Source organism: Vanessa cardui, chromosome 4, assembly GCF_905220365.1.
Source record: "Vanessa cardui chromosome 4, ilVanCard2.1, whole genome shotgun sequence".
Classification (NCBI taxonomy): Eukaryota; Metazoa; Arthropoda; class Insecta; order Lepidoptera; family Nymphalidae; genus Vanessa; species Vanessa cardui.
Window position 1 is genome coordinate 2,377,094 of NC_061126.1, and position 17,653 is coordinate 2,394,746.

Consider the following 17,653-nt stretch of genomic DNA (forward strand, 5'->3'; position numbering starts at 1 on the left):
ACATACCAGAATCAATTTCAAAACTATTAATTTAATTGATTGGAAAATCCAAACTAATTACAAAGAAAAAGAAAATACAATCGAAGAGCTGGAATAGATTATGCAGTTTAGTGGCGTGCAGTGTCTGTCTCTTGAATTACAATTTTAATAAGATTTACTTCATTTATTACTAACTTGGGTTTTATTTTACTACGAGAATAAAACCAGTAACTGTTTCTTGCGGCTGTCAGTAATATAAGTAACTATACGTAATATCTCATCAGTAAAACGATACTTATTTTAACAGCTTACAAATGCAGAGAAGTTTGGACTGGCCTTGAACTGGAAAGGGCGTTTAATCTAGGCCTCGATGCTGCCTTGCTGCTGGTCCCGTTTTTCATCATGTCCTTCGCGTACTCCCTTATTGTCAAGAAATTGTGGCGAGGGATGAGACATGAAATACAACACAACTTCAACTGGCAGAAACATCGTGAGTAATTTATAATTTTGTTTATAACAAAAATTTTACTTGGTGATAGGTTTAAGTTGAGTTTGAGTTTGTGGAAACCCACCTGGCTACCACCCAGTAACCAGATATTCTACCGCCAAACAAAAGTACTTACTCACAAGCCAGTATAACTGCAGGCACAGGGGACTTACCATCTCAGTTTCCAAGGTTGGTGGCGCATTGGCGATGTAAGGATTGGTTAATATTTCTAACAGCGCCAATGTGTATGGCAGTGACCAATTACTATCGGGTACTACTACTAGCATATGGACCATATGCTCGTCTGAAAAAATATAGCATAAAAATGTTGATAGAATTTATGATAGGAGAAAAACTATGGCTTCATAAAGTAGCCGAATTTGAAACTTGAGGAGAAATACATATACGAGAAATACAAATGTACGTCATAAGTCTTTCTTATGCGGTCATACCGATCGAGTAAGAAAGGCCAATTTATTCATTAGCCCCAAATACACAACTGATTTTTGTAACACCGACATCTATGCCGTATTGTATTGTAATAGCATATTAGTAATAAGTGGTGTGTACATCACTATTCTTCAACATGATAAGGTATTTCAATGTCTAACATTTTTAATGGTTTACATTTGCCGCGGTTTCGTCGATTACATTACTTTTACAAATGGTTTTGCATACAATTTTTTCAAATTATCCTTTTTGTTGATAAGAATTTATGATACGCAGATAAATTTAGTGAAAGTAACGGTGAGTACGAGAGTTCACGAGAGATTATTTTTAATGATAAAGTGTTTCTGATTTTCAGTTTTTGATGAGATGATATTATAATACGTCATCTTCAATTATAAATTGTAGTTTCTAGTTACGTATAAATTATATTTTAGATAATAGGTGTTTCACTCTTGTAGAGCAGGTTTTTAAAGTTATGGCCTGTGAGATTTATCAAACTTGTTGTTTTTATAAAAAATATAAAGTTTTTAAGTCCAAGTTTTCTGTTGAACATTTTTTAATGTACAGCTTCATCATAAATTTTTAAAATTGGTATAAAGAGTTACTAATGAAAGTTGCGTAGAATACACTCTCCAAGAAGGTGGTAGTTTTATATTTAATTCAACAGTGAGTTTACTAACCTTCAGTTTTCATCTCGAAGGATGTGACTAGAATTTTAAAAATATCGAAAGATTATTTCTTACCAAAATAATATTTTATATAGACGATCAGATGAAAGAAGTATAATCGAAAGTTTTGGAACATGAAATATTAACGCTTCAAGCGTTTGAAGGCAGTCTGATAAGGAATATAGACGTGAGTGCAGGGTCTCACGAAGAGCTTATAAAGTATTTTATATATCGTATGCGAATAGTTAACATAGTGACGAAATTAAGTATAACTCTTTAATGCCTTTTTGTGTAATTTTTTTTGTCATGATTATGCTTCGTCTATTAAAAAATACCTCGTCATTTCACCGTCTGATACAAATGTTTTGTATTTGTGTTACGATATCAAAGGTATACTACTGACATATTAATTTACCCACTATATTTCTTTGTACTTTGCTCTTGGTAATGGTGACTAAATTATAGACGGTCTACTTGCAACGAAAACATTTTTTTTATTATTAATGGGTTTCTACCAAGAGCAATAACAAAAAACCATAAAATAATGGAACCAATTTAGCAGGTGGGCATGTATCATGCCCACCTGCTAAATTGGTTGCTATTGGTAATATATCACAGAAATAATATTTTTTTTAATGATGATGATGTTGATGACGATGAAGAGCCATATTAATCGATGATTGTGGATCCAAACTCAGGCAAGCATTACCCATTCATTGATCTCGTGCTCAGCGGTGAAAGAAAACATCATGAGGAAACCTGCATGTGTCTAAATTCGACGAAATTTCCTAATATTTTCTCAAAAGAGAGTGTGCCTTAGCCCAGCAATGGGAAATTCACAGGCTGTATATGTTCATTATTATATAGTTCTGACCGATATTGGTCACGATAGTCAGTAAAGGTAGTCCAGCCAACTACAGATGACATATTTTAGTGAACAAGTTTGTACGCAAAATATAGGTACCTTTATTCCCTCACACACATAATCAGACTGGAAAAGTTTAGGCGTTAGACCAACGTCTGTACGTGATTTCCGAAACGCGGGTGAACACACACTTGCAACCTCCAGACTCCGGGCTGGAATGAGATTATGCGATAAAAAAACTCAATAACTTTTATTGATCTGATCTTGACTTTGACCCTAGGAATTCGGGATCTGCGACCTTATATGAATATAAATATATGTGTTCGGATTAACTGTGATTAGTCGAACAACACATCCGAGCCATACCTTGAAGTTGAAACGACCTTTTTCTTTGACAAACAAGTTCAAGTAGAAACAGAAAACTTTTCTAACTTAATATGGGCGCTTCTCAACTAACCCCATCTGTCTTTAAGCATATAAACTATATATTGTTGTATTTATTATAAATACACTCATCCTAAGATTGAGTATATAATTTCATAAATATAAAATTTGTAATACAATCGATGATAATTCCAATATTATCTTAGGTAGAAACATTGTATACATTTAATTGTGTATATTATCACATGGCTCTTGGAGTAGCAGTGTAGCAGCTTCAGTAACAAGAGGTCTGGTTCACTTTTTTCCCAGAAGACAGAATTGCGATTCAACGGGGAAATGCTTCTAACATTCTTGCCACCATTCCACGAGGTCAAGATTTATGCAGTAACTACTTTTAATACATTTTTGTATATATCGCTAACATGTTATCACATGTTTCCTTTTATTGGAAACAGCGTACGTTATTACATACCTGATGTGTATTATAAGTTGATGAAAGGCGATCTTATAAAGGTTAATAAAAAGCAACATCCCTAATCTTTGATGTCATCTAATTTAAAAATAAATGTATGTAAAACAACATTATAATTTAACAAGGTTGATTTAACGAGGTTGTTTGATTATAAACATAAAAAGATAAAATTAACTCTTGACATTAGGATTTTTGTGTAAATCCCTCTCATTTTATTTTTAAAACGATAAAAGGTTTGTCGCCTACTACGTTTTATTTTCCCTCAGAAACAAACCTCCAGTCGCACGTCTCGCGTACTTCAAATATAATTATATTCTGTTTAATACATTCTCTCAATACCATGCCACCTTAAGATTAAGAACAATATATTATTCGTACAAAATGGAAAGATTCTTGATGGCGTTTAATAATAATAAAATGTTTAATAGCAAATCTTATTATTTTATATTTATTATAGATTATATATAATAATTCTTTTCGTGCTCGGTGGTGAAGGAAAACGTCGTAAGGAAACTTGCATGTGTCTAAATTCATAGAAATTCTGCCAAATGTGTATTCCACCAACCTTAGAAGGCCTCCTGTCTTAGATCAGCAGTGGGAAATTTACAGGCTGCTGTTGCTGTTGTTGTTAATATTATTGTTATTGTATAGTTTACTTGGTCGTATGACTATGTGCTTTTTTGAGAACTTACTACCATATAAAGTTCATTAATGCATGAATATAATATGATTATATTTCTTAATATGAATATGCTCCAGTTTAAAAGTGTTAGTGAACCATTGTGATATCAGGCAGTTTACAACTAGGCACATAATATCTTAGTTCCCGCTATTGATGGCGAATATTATTATCAGATTATTAATATATCTTACAGTAGTATGGGCAGTGCAGTTCATTTACAACCAAGCCATTTTTATGAAATAAAAAAATATATATTACGCGATTCCGTAATAAACGCGGAATAGTGAGAAAAGCAATAGATAATATTGCTTAATTGGACTATTCTCACAGAATCGTGTTTTATTATATTATATGGATCTGAGTTAAGGCTTCAGATATTATATAAACTGTATCCGTTCGATCTATTTACAAACACTGACCTCAAAATCCTGTATATTTAAATTGAATTTCAATTGAAATATTGGATAGCGTTGGTTTTAAACAAACAGTAAAGATAAATATTAGGAAATGTATTTACATAAGGACTACTAACATTATGGTGTTTATCTATATACAAATAATTACAAATAGTACAAATTATGACTGTGGAATAGTAGCGAGAATGCTAGCAACATTTCTTTGTTGATTTGTTCAATAAATCTTTCATGGGGTAAGGTATCCGTTTCTATAATAAATTCCGCAGACATTTTTAACTTTGCTTTTTCGTAAATTCAAATCGTTTATAAAAAAATACATTAGTAAAAGAGGCATATTATTCAATACAACATTTTGTAGATGATAAAAAAGCTTTGAATTAATACCTGTTGACTTCCAGGCAGGATACATTACATACATATATAATTGTATTTAACTAATATGATTGCATTTTTTAAATATTGAAAAAGAGTAACTACTGAGTTTCTTGGCGGTTCTTCTCGGTAGAATCTACTTTCCGAACCGATGGTAGCTTCACTTAATCGTTAAATGACGATTCGAAAGTGCTTGTAAAAGCCCACTTGAATAAAAATTATTATTTTTATTTTGACTTTGATTCTTAATTTCGAACCTCTGGGTACAAAAAAATAATCTTAGTATAAATTATCAATATATATATATATATATATATATATATATGGAATACAATATTCGCGACAACTTATATAAAAAAAAATTTATATACTTTTGGTTGGCGGACGAGCATATTGGCCACCTGATGATGGTAAGTGGTCATCACCGTCCATAGACAATGGCACTGTAAGAAACAATAACAATTCCTTTCATCGCCAATGCGCCACCAACCTTGGGAAATATGGTGTTATGTCCCTTGTTCCTGTAATTACACTGTCTCTCTCACCCTTCAAACCGGAACACAACAATACCTCGGTTTGTTGTTTGGCAGTAGAATATATAACTGAGTGTTTTCTACCCAGACGGGCTTGCACAAAGCCCTACCACCAAGTAATTCGGGTAATATAATTGTTGGAAAATACTTGTAAAGCCTTTTTTAATGAAATAAACAATTTTATTTTTGTATTATTTATATTTTGTTTTTATATATTTTTTTAATTTGTACAAAATAAACAGTTACTAAATCATTGCGATGATTGAATTTTAAATATATTTTTAGCAGAGAATACCAATTAGTCTACCTTTTTGTTTGTTTTTATAATATTAATGAATAACTACATCGGTCACTGCAATAACGTTGGTATTTACATTAATTATAATTAATTCGGGATTATTCTTATAATACCTAAATTAAAAAAAAAAAGTAAAGTAACAGCCTGTAAATTACCCACTGCTGGGCTAAGGGCCCCTTTTCCATTAACATGGATTGGAACATATTTCACCACACTGTTCCAATGCGGGTTGGTGGAGTGCACATGTGACAGAATTTCGATGAAAATAGACACATGCAGATTTCTTCACGATGTTTTCCTTCACCGCCAAGCATGAGATGAATTATAAACATAAATTAAACACATACATTGGTGCTTGCCTGGGTTTGAACCCGAAATCATTGGTTAAGATGCACGCGTTCTAACCACTGGGCCATCACCAGTGGTCAGGCCAGTATCACCTATCATAATTTAATAAATTCAGTTGCTTGGTTTTGTATTGTATTGTTTAATATATATTACAGATTCGAAAGAAAATAACTTAGGGAAAAATATAAATAAATGATTTCAAAAACAAAAAAGGCAGTCAACTGTGATATCGTATTTGGTTTTATTAAAAGCTTTTACATGTTACTTCAAAACTGACTCCACGTTCCGGTTTGATTCTAGTTAAAACGGTTTTTGAATCTAATAACAAAAAAACAAACAGTAAAGTAAATAATTTATTATTAGTTACTGACTATATATGTATGCATTGATTTCACTTGGGTGGGTACATTCCCGTATTTACTTTACCATAAGATGCATGTATATCATACAATTTAAATAAATATATTTTATAGTAATTATGCCCACGAAATCATGCGCGTTTTAATTTAGTTAAGATACTCCTTATTACATCAGCTTTCTGCCTTTGATATTCCAGTAAAAATCAGTCCAGCCGTTCAACAGATTAGCCGGAACAAACAGACAGACTGTTTTTTTATTTTTGGTATATATCGTGTATACATACACATACATTTAGTAAGAAGCGTTTATTTTAAAATTAAAAACAGAGACTCCTGTTTTATTATATCTATAAACTATACACTTAAATACAATAAGTTGAAACTGGCGGCACGTGAAATGCAAATTTACATAAAACCTCTTTAACCTTTTCTTTTATACTCTTTCTCTATTTACTAATAACTACGTATACGCTATTAGGCGAGATGGCTCAGTGGTTATAAGGCGTGCTTTTCAACCGATGTGTCTACTTGTTGAAACTCTCTCAAGCACCACTGAATTTTCATATATTTAATCTCACCTCAAGGCCTCCAGTACGCTCATTAACACAGCTAGTACAATAAATGTACCTTGTAAAGGTGACGTGTAAGTTAAATAAGCCAATGCAGTTATGTAATGCCGAGCAATAACTAGATTATCATAAAAAAAAAGTAAAGTCAGCCTGTCAATTTCCCACTGCTAGGGTAAGGCCTCCTTTCCATTAAGGAGAGGGTTTGGAACATATTCCACCACGCTGTTCCAATGCGGGTTGGTGGAATACAAATGTGGCAGAATTTCAACGAAGTTAGACACGTGCAGACTTCCTCACAATGTTTTCCTTCGCCGCCGATGACGAGATGAATTATAAACACAAATTAAGCAAATATATATAGTGGGTTTGAACCCGAAATCATCGGTTAAGATGCACGCGTTCTAACCACTGGGCCATCTCAGCTCAAGCTCTTAGATTATCATAAGTGCTGATAATCATGTAAGTCGATAAAGGACTAGTTTAGGAGAATAATATACCCTTGAAGTAATAGTGAAAATATTTTTAAAGGACAAACGTCTAGACTGCTCACTGCAATTCATTTCCTTCGTTTGATTTTTAATATAGCAGACGAAAATATCTTATAAGCCGAAACCTTCCGTTAACAATACCGCGTTACGACTGAGGCATCTCAATTCACCCACATAATGAAAAGTGAAGTAACTGGCAAAATTGTAATCTTAGCAAAACAGGTCTTAACATTAAGCCCCATTCTATAAAAAATACTATTTTGGCGCTTAAGCTTTTCTTCCTTTCCATTGGCGATATTTCTATTCTTTTTAAAATTAAAAAAATCATACAGAAGTACCTTGGCTTGCCTTTAATTAATTTTAAATGTCAAAGCACCTACCGAACTCTTATAATCTATTCACACAACCCTTTTAATGTCTTTAACCCTACTTGCAATAATAATTTACTTGTCTAACTTTATTGATTTATTTTATATTTTAATTAATGTACTCCAATCAAACCCTTATTTATGTGCGATATAATAATCGTTGCCTATCAGAATTTACCACAAATAAAGCCCCTACTACTAGCTAACTTACTTGAGTACAGTAACGCGTGATAATTTTGAAATGCGTCTTGATAGCGCGATTTAACTGTATCGTAATGCCATCTATTGACAAATTGTTAGAACTAAACCAACACATACACATTAAATAGCATTATGTACCAGTTTTTGAGGTAAAAATGTTCAAGCACAATAAGTATCATCAAAATTATTTTGTACCGTGATTTTCGAATAAACAAAGAATACAGGACAGTGTACAGTTTGGGTATAGTGAAGATATTATAAAACAAATTCCCGGCGTCTGTCTGAAGGCAATAAACTCAAAAAAGGATTTAAATAGTCTTTAACAATGGATGAAATTATGCACGGGAAGGTTATATTTGTATAATTCATTCAGGTTTTGAGTCAATACGCTAAAATATGACGATGAATGTTGGAGGTGACTGTAAAAGTCATGACGACTGGAATCTTTACTGGTGTGCGCAGTATAAGTCTCTAGTATATGTATACATAAACTTTTTATGTAGAACTTTATTTTATCCCAAGAAGTTGGAGAGGGTAATCAATTCTTACTGAAGTATGACGATTATAGCAGAGCACTAAATCGGTTAAAGTGTAATTTGATATACGTAATACATAAACCTTGGATAGTAACGTAACCTCAATATTCTAATATAAAAAGTATGAAAGTCTTTATTCCAATATATACATACTTGAATATATGAAGATACATAAATATCTACATACTGTACAATTTAAAAACGTAACGTAAATTTTTACCATGCAATTTTCTTTAAAGTTTCAATTTCCGAAAACCCTTTGTTCAGAGATACATTAAATTTCGAACATAGGTTTATTATTAAATAAACCTAGTATATAAGCATCGAAATAAATAACTAGTGCATAATAAATAGGCACGGGGAAAGGCGGCGAGAATGCCAGCAGCATTTTTTCCGCTAAATCGCAATTCCGATTATTTATGCGAGAAAAGTCCCACACTTCCTCTCGGGGAGGCGACGAGGCATGTTCAAATGCCACTACTGAGGTGTATAAAGGTATAGCAAAAAAAATAATTCGACTATTCATTTGTGTTATCAAATGTCTAAATAAATCGCCCAACATAAGATACCTATATATACTACGAGAGATATGTTTAAGAGAAGAATTTTAGGTTAGCTGGTTCTTATATTATCTCTCTTCTTATAAAATCCTGGTTGGCTAGGATCGTTTACTTGTGCGCAACCTAGACATATACTCAATTTTAATTTTATCATCACTTTTATGTCCTTGTAAGAAAACAAAGTTAATTTACCAGACCGATTTAGTTATTTCTAATTTCGTGCCAGACTCTATTGTAATCATTACAATTAAAATAAATAATAAATATTTACAAACGATTTTAATAAAGTCGAAATTTTAATATAATACAGTGATGCTATCAAAGAACCTAAAACGAATTTACAAGACAAAAATTCCGTTGTCTAAAAGGAGCCAGACCGATTTATCTCGAGTACATAGTTCGGACAAAATAGATATTTTATTCTACACCGTTTCGCATAGAATTGAAAACTGTTAAATATCTTAGCAAATGATCTGCCAAAGAATACCACCGATCCTCTATCTACAAGCATTTAAAACGGGATATTTGCCATGTTTTTCATTTTATTCGGTTGAGCTCGATATTTCCACATCATCTTCGAATGTCTTGTACTGAACAACGTTTTAATTTAAAATATAGGATGTATGACAAAAAAAAAAAAACATTTTTCAATTCAAGAGTGTCGGTTTTGGGTATTTTTCTTGTAAGCTTGTGACTGTCATTATAAAAATTGCAGATCTTAAAATTATGTAAAAACAGTGTCCCCTTTTTTTAGAGAGATTATCATTTGAAATAATATTATGGCCCTATATCTACCGACGTATGTAACCGATGACCCTATATATAGCTTATCCGGTAAATGGGTACTCGTGGAAGTTGCTAGTGCTTGTAAGCTACAAGGAACTACAAATACTTCAGTCAATAACGTCCACCTTCATTAAATTTACATTCTAACGAAATAAATTACATTAAGCATCCATTAAATAAAGAAATATTAACTATTCCTTACATCGTCAATGCACCACCAACCTTGGGAACTAAGATGCTATGTCCCTTGTGTCTGTAGTTACACTAGCTCACTTACCCCTCAAATCGGAACACACCAATACTGCGTACTGTTATTTAGCGGTAGAATATCTGATGAGTGGGTGGTACCTATACCAGACGAACTCGCAGAAAGACCTACCACCAAGTATATATCCCATATGCAAATAAATACTGAATCTAATGTATTTATATGTATTGTATAAAATAGTATGCACTACATTTTATTACACGAACATTAAATATTATATTTAAATATAAATGTTCTTTCACATTTCAATAATTATAATGACTGTAAAACTGGTTATCCTATTAACAAATTAGAACACAAAAGCTTTTGAGAACTCGTTATTTCTTTAAAATATCAAAACATGGTATACTATTTATTACATTGTATTGTAAACAATTGTTATTACATTTTCTAATTAAATAGGTAGACGGACGGCATATGATCCACTTTTCGATAAGTGATCAGTACCATTCATAAACATTGTATGAATATGAGTCGAGATGGCCCAGTGGTTAGAACGCGTGCATCTTAACCGATGACTGCGGGTTCATAGCCAGGCAAGCACCGCTGATTCATGTGCTTAATTTGTCTTTATAATTCATCTCGTGCCCAGCGGTGAAGGAAAACATCGTGAGGAAATTCTGCCACATGTCTATTCCACCAACCCGCATTGGAACAGCGTGGTGGAATATGTTCCAAACCTTCTCCTCAAAGGGAGAGGAGGCCTTTAGCCCAGCAGTGGGAATTTACAGGCTGTTGTTGTACATGCGTAAGAAATTTTAGTCATTCCCTCCATTTCAAATGCACTACCCACTTGGGACTAAATTCTAAACCTGTAGTCACACCGACTCACTCTACCTTCAAACAGTATTGTAAAATGTTGAGTATCCAGATGGGTTTGCGCAAGGTCCTACCACAAAGTAAATTAATTACTAATTGCAATGAATGCAATAAACGAGAAGCTACCAACGTACATTTAAGAAAAATATTCAAACAAGGAACGTTATCTATTCCTCTGACTACTGTCTACACACAAAACATGATACCCATGTAAAACTAGAGTTGCTATTTTAGACACAATTTTATTTTAAACTATCAATACATCTTCGTATCTGCGTTGAGTATGAAAGTAAAACATTTATCATTTCCCATGAGAATGTGTCAATGTTTTGAAATAATACTGTTCTCTAACATAAAATGGACTTGAAGCTAAATTTTATCATCTTTCTGCGACATCTCATAATCTTAGCAACGATTAATTTCTAATCTGAATGAAACACACAAACCTGAACCAGATTCATTATATTTGTTTACTTAAAACTAATTATACGATATAAACACAATTTAATTCAATTTCAAAATGACTCATTCATAACAGAAAAAATACAATTTTTTTAACTTTAGTGTTGTTTTATTCGCACCCTAATTTTGGCGAGCTGAGATGGCCCAGTGCTTAGAACGCGTGCATCTTAACCTATGATTGCGGGTTCAAACCCAGGCAAGCACCGCTGAATTTTCATGTGGTAAAATTTGTGTTTATAATTCATCTTGTGCTTGGCGTTGAAGGAAAACATCGTGGGGAAACCTGCATGTGTCTAATTTCATAGAAATTCTGCCACATGTCCATTTCACCAACTCGCATTGGAACAGCGTGGTGGAATATGTTCCAAACCTTCTCCTCAAAGGGAGAGGAGGCTTTAGCCCAACATTGGGAAATTTATAGGCTGTTTTTGTTGTTGTTGTAATTTTGGCAACCCTGAAAATTATACAAAAAATTCAATATGGAGACATTTAATTAAAAACCTTATATTTAAAAATTGACCTTTGCTATTGACCGTTGGGGAGTTTCTTCGTTTGGAGCGAACCATGTCCATACAATCAGGTCAAACTTACCATAAAAATACATTTTCGGAGCAACTGAACCAATATGTAAAATTTCAATTCCCTAGAAAATGAAAAATGAATTGGTGCAAAATCAGCTTGCAGCTTGCTTTAAACAATGTAACAAATGTAGTAAGTTATTGAGAAGATATAAAAACAGCAATCGTAATAAAACGTATCCTAAGTAATTATATAAGACCGTATAAACTATATTATACCAATAATTTCTGAAAATATTGTTCAGTCTGCTGAGAAATAAGATTATTAGCCGTAAACCACGACAGAATATTTTTACACAGATTTCGCATGTACAGTAATAAGAGAATTGATTTATTTTAAATAAGAAATTTGAGATATTGTTCAAGTAAAGCTGAGATGGCCCAGTGGTTAGAAAGCATGCATCTTAACCGATGATTTCGGGTTCAAATCCAGGCAAACACCATTATATATATGTGCTTAATTCGTATTTATAATTCACCTCGTGCTCGACGGTGAAGGAAAACATCGTGAGAAAACCTGCATGTGTCATGTGCATTCCACCAATCCGCATTGGAACAGCGTAGTGGAATGGTGAAACCCTCTCCTTAGTGGGAGAGGTGGCTTTAGCCCAGCAATGGGAAATTCACAGGCTGTTACTCAAGTAAAGCAACCTATTGTAATGTAATATAATTGTTATACGTATTTGCCAGTCACCTTCATGAATCGAAATATCTACATATTCAATTCAGGTATATTCCTATAGGACAGACCTATGGCTTAATACTCCGAACTATTTGTGTATGAATTGGTGAAATTTCTATTGTTTATTGTTGTGATTGTCTGTATACAGACATACATACATCGATATTAAATTATCATTTTGAAATTATTATTTGTATGTTACGGATACATTTTATTCAATTGAAATAAATTGAATCGGCTAATTTTATAATATAGTTTAATGTTTTATAATTTTGTTTATTGTCCCTTATTCTATTCAAGGAATTACATTACTAGTTAGTTGTCAAACATTTTCGAATTTTTATAGTAAATTGTTCATTTCTTTACCTAGAGCCCTTTTTGTACAAATAATACAAAATTACTTTTTTAAATCAATAATAAATAACTCTTCTACTTAAGAGGTTTGGATAAAGGTCGTTGACCTTACTGTATTTGACGATAAAGTCACGCAGAAACCACACATCCCCAATCTCCTGTAATCAAGGAGAAATATATCATACATCCAATACAGCTCGATCCACATTGACTTGTTATGTAAACAAACGTACTAAATATTTAAAAAGAGATTCTGCAAAAATAAGCTAATAATTCCCTTGATATTTTGTTACGTATCATTTCAATTAAAATAAACAAATATTATGATAGAAAACAATGGAAGAAGAGACAATAAAAACAAATTCAGAGGACACTAGTCATATTTATTTCTACAACATCTAATTATTGTTATTGTTAGGACGTGAATATGCTATGAATGAAGTAAACATATATATGTATATTTGTTACTAATTCCTGTATTATTTGATGTAACTCTAATGAATACTGTTCGTATAATCACTCCTTAAAGTACGACTGCAAAACAAATTTAATAACAGTACCATTCATTAAATTAAATAACGGGCTTGCTTATAAACCTTGTTAGGAATATATTAATTTAAGCGGATTTTTGTCTTCCTGCCATAGTTGATTTGACAATATTAAAAAGGACACGGCATTGTTAAACTAATCACCCCCTCAGCATTTATAAAGCCGTAAGTAATTTATCGCAAACACCACAACCAATGCGAGCCTGAAATTATGTAATTTTCCAATAACAATATCCGTCCAAGCGGAAAATATATCTACGACTAACATCGTCTAAAACGATTTTCTGATTACCTCAGAAACTAATATTACTTTCATTCCTGTTTACTAAGGCAAAATACAAGTAAATAAATGAATTAAAATTGCATAATAGTTGCATAATTAAATGAGGAAACGAGAAAATACTCCAAGAAAATAGCGTAAAGGAGGTCAGGAAAATATACAGCGAAATATACGATCGAAACATAAAGTAGCAGTTTCATATATTAAATAAAAGACGGTCTGCAATATTTACAACTTAAACTTTACATAGTATTAAACAAAGTCGCTTACCGTTGTCCGTCCCTTAGTAAGCTTACATCTTTAAAATTACCCAACGGATTTTTTTATAGATAGATTGATGGACAATCTTGTAAAGGAACGCTGACCATTTTAGAAATTTCTAATGTGATATCGCAAATAAATAAATTCTGTATTAGTATCAGCATTGTACCCGTGCGAATCCGGGGCGGGTCAAATGATCTCGGAAAAAGTCTTAAGTTTTAATATTTCAAATATCGGTAACAGCTGTCTTTCCAGAGTGAAAACAGTTTCAACATGTGTAAGGGATGACTAATAAAAATGCCACGTAAGATCTGAAGTAATTTCCAAAACTTCTGTAAGTATCATTACCAAGGTATTTACCAGCATTCGTGTGTGTATTTTTTGCAACTTAACAACTTTTATTTATTTGCTGTGCAAAATGTATTATTGTTCTAAGGCAGTTCTGAACCATATGGAATTTCACATCGTTATACTGATCTTTTTCTTTACTATATTGTTTGAAAATAATTATATATGAATAGTAAAACAATACAAAATTGCAAATACAGTTACGATAATAGTAGTTTTACTTCAAAGGAAAAAATAAAAGTATTACACAAAGAACAGATAAAGTATAATATTGTAATAATACAGAAATTCTATCATCTTTGTCTAGACACTCATCAAAAGAGATTAAATCGTTAGACAATTTCGATAGACTATCAATATTTTATAATATACACAGATACGTAAAAAATAAACAAATTTTGGTCCTATCGATGAAATATATGAAGCGTTTATCTAATAGAGTAGGAGAACATAAAGTCCTTGGATTTTATTCCGGGTTGGACTGGTAAGAATGTGATGAGCTTTTTTGGCGAGAGAATGTCAATAATAGCTCTAGTCAGGAAATATGCAGTGCTTATTCGACCGAACTTGGAAAGCACGCTAAGTCCTGTGAGTGTATTATATATTACCTGTAGTTTCAAACTGTCATCTCATAGGATTATGAGATTGCACACGTTCTTGTGCATATACATATGTACACTATAATATATACCTTGAAATATCCTGCCGTAGATGAAATTTGGACGCTTCAACCGAAACTGATTATTATTATTATTCTGATTCAATCTCAGTAGAATGATGCTTATACTCCGTCTTTTTCCACCAGCGGTATCATTCACATGGCCAGTGAAAATGGTAGGGTAGGTGTTTGGTTTATCCATAATGCGAATTTATCTTGTATGCAAAATTTCATGATAATGAGTTAGGCTGTGAAAACACAACATAATATGATAAGGTTTAATAAAATATAGTCAATAACTGGCGTATCAATAAACAATATATTAATGTTCTTAAGAAAGCAAGCTTAAGAAATAACATACTAATATCTTTGTTGGAGAAAGGTTTAGTGTAATATTTCATTGTTTAAAAACCACTGACTTCTAATAACCGGGAGTCTAAATTCGACCGAAAACAACCATAAAGTTATATTGGACAGCCTAAGTAGCAAAGGGAAAATTATAATATTAAACAAGGAAAACACAGACGAGATTAATTAGAGCTTAATTTTGCAATTCACAGTATACAGCTGCGTATTTCCGCGCCATAACCTCTCCGAATCAGTTTGGCAGTCCGTAGCTAGGTTTCAGTAGACAATCTTAAAATATGCTAGCTGGACACCAATGATTTCCCCTGAGTCAGAAGAAAATAATAACAGGAAAGAATCAAGCAAGATAACTTTACTTTTGAAAAATAAGACTATGAATATAATGCTTTCCATCGTGGATATAACATGTGTTCTCTTAAACGCGGATGGTCTTAATTTCGAAACCAAAAAGAAGATATTCGTTATTCTACAAGGACGTTGTTAAATATTTTCCATTTCAAATATGTTAACTAGTAAAATAGACTGCGTTTAAGCTGTGCTATGCTTATAAGGAACGCTTACCGTTGTTTACGCCCGTACAAATTTATTGCAGTTCCTTTAAGTCGCATTCCATCCTGCGATAAATTCTCCGTACCAAGTACAGTCAAGTACAGTGTTTGCACCAAGTTTTTTTTTAGATAGAGTTCAAGACATATTTTTAAAAGAACGATGTTTTAAGAATGTTTGCAGTTTTGCATTGTATGTTTACACAAACGAAGTTTTCAATTTAATTTTATAGGTTTATTTTATTCATTTTAATAAAATAACTACGCCAACAGTTGCAACTACGCCAAAACATTACCATAAAATATCACGCTTTACTGGTTAGTAGCGTTACTACTAAAGAGATGATAATATCTCAATCACAAGGTCAAATATAATTGAGTAAGTAATCATTCAACTTATTTCAAAGAAACACGTTATAGAGTAATATTGTAATCCTAAAGTCATTAAAAATATCAGATGCTGACATTACATTACAGAAATTGACTTATGTGAATGTATGCATATAAAATAATCATATATCACTTACATATGTATGATTATTACATGTTACGAACAACCTTAGTTGGTATCTAATAAAAAGCCTTGCAATTGATGATGAATAGTGCATCAGTCAGGCTTCATTCAAAAGTTAGGTCGTGTAATAGTATACCATATTAGTAATATGTGTGTGACTTCTACAATAAGGTTCTATTAATAAGCTATATCCGTACGGGTACCGTTTTATCAACGATAATTAGAATATATATACGGCTAACAACGAGCTTTAATCCATAATTAACAGTATTAGTTGGGAACAATAAATAACATAGTTATGGGCTGCTGGTGTGAACTGGAGCGATAATTATTTTAGTATTAAATTTATTACTTCATCAAAAAAGTATGGAGTGCTATTATCAAGATTCGTTAATTTTCGCTTGGCTTTATTACCTTTACTTCCATCAAAGTCTCGAGTTTAATAAACATTGTAATGAAAATATTTGAACAACTATTAGGTCTGGTAAAACCTCCTTGAGAATACTCTGCTACGTGCTGTTCGGAGGATTTTATTTAGTTCTTACGACACCCATCAGTAAGAGGGAGTGGATTAATTCAAATGTACCCAAAATCACGATTTTGCAACGAAAACGATAACATCTCAACTGTACCTCTACGAAATTGATACGTACTTAATATAAAACGTGATAGAAATAAATGTCCAACTTATAAAAATCTACTACCTTTTTTACTTGAAAAAAAAATAGGTTTAGGTAGGAAGAAGAATGTTTTCGATTTCTTTTACATTACGAAATATTTTAATTTTCAAAATAAGCAATGATTTAAATATCATATTAAAAAAAAATTAAGGAAAACATCGTGAAAATTAGGATTGTAATGTGTCGTACAACAGAGAAGTTTTTCTCTGTTATACGACAATATATAACTATTAATAATATAACTCTGTGTGTTTTGCTTTATTTAAAATAATCCAATAACACATGAGAGAACGTCAGGGGTCACAGTTTAAAAATATATTTAAATTTAACAATAGGAGGTCTGTCCGGATTTATGTTGAAAGGAAAAGTTCTAACCGTTATATACACTGTCAAAATGAAAAGGTAACTGCAAAAAAGGAAGGAAGGAAACATTTTCATTGTTACAGGTATACTTTTAAGCGTTTTTCTT

General features: G+C 32.2%; 1 protein-coding gene across 1 annotated transcript in view; it reads left to right on the forward strand.

Moving 5' to 3' along the window:
• The first annotated feature begins 287 nt into the window (after positions 1-287).
• Positions 288-17,653, forward strand: part of LOC124544162 (cholecystokinin receptor-like) — a 74,201-nt gene continuing 56,835 nt past the window's right edge. Inside the window, exon 1 of the mRNA XM_047122621.1 lies at positions 288-469. Coding sequence (XP_046978577.1) covers positions 382-469 — 88 coding nt within the window. The 5' untranslated portion in view covers positions 288-381. The remainder of the gene's footprint in view (positions 470-17,653) is intronic.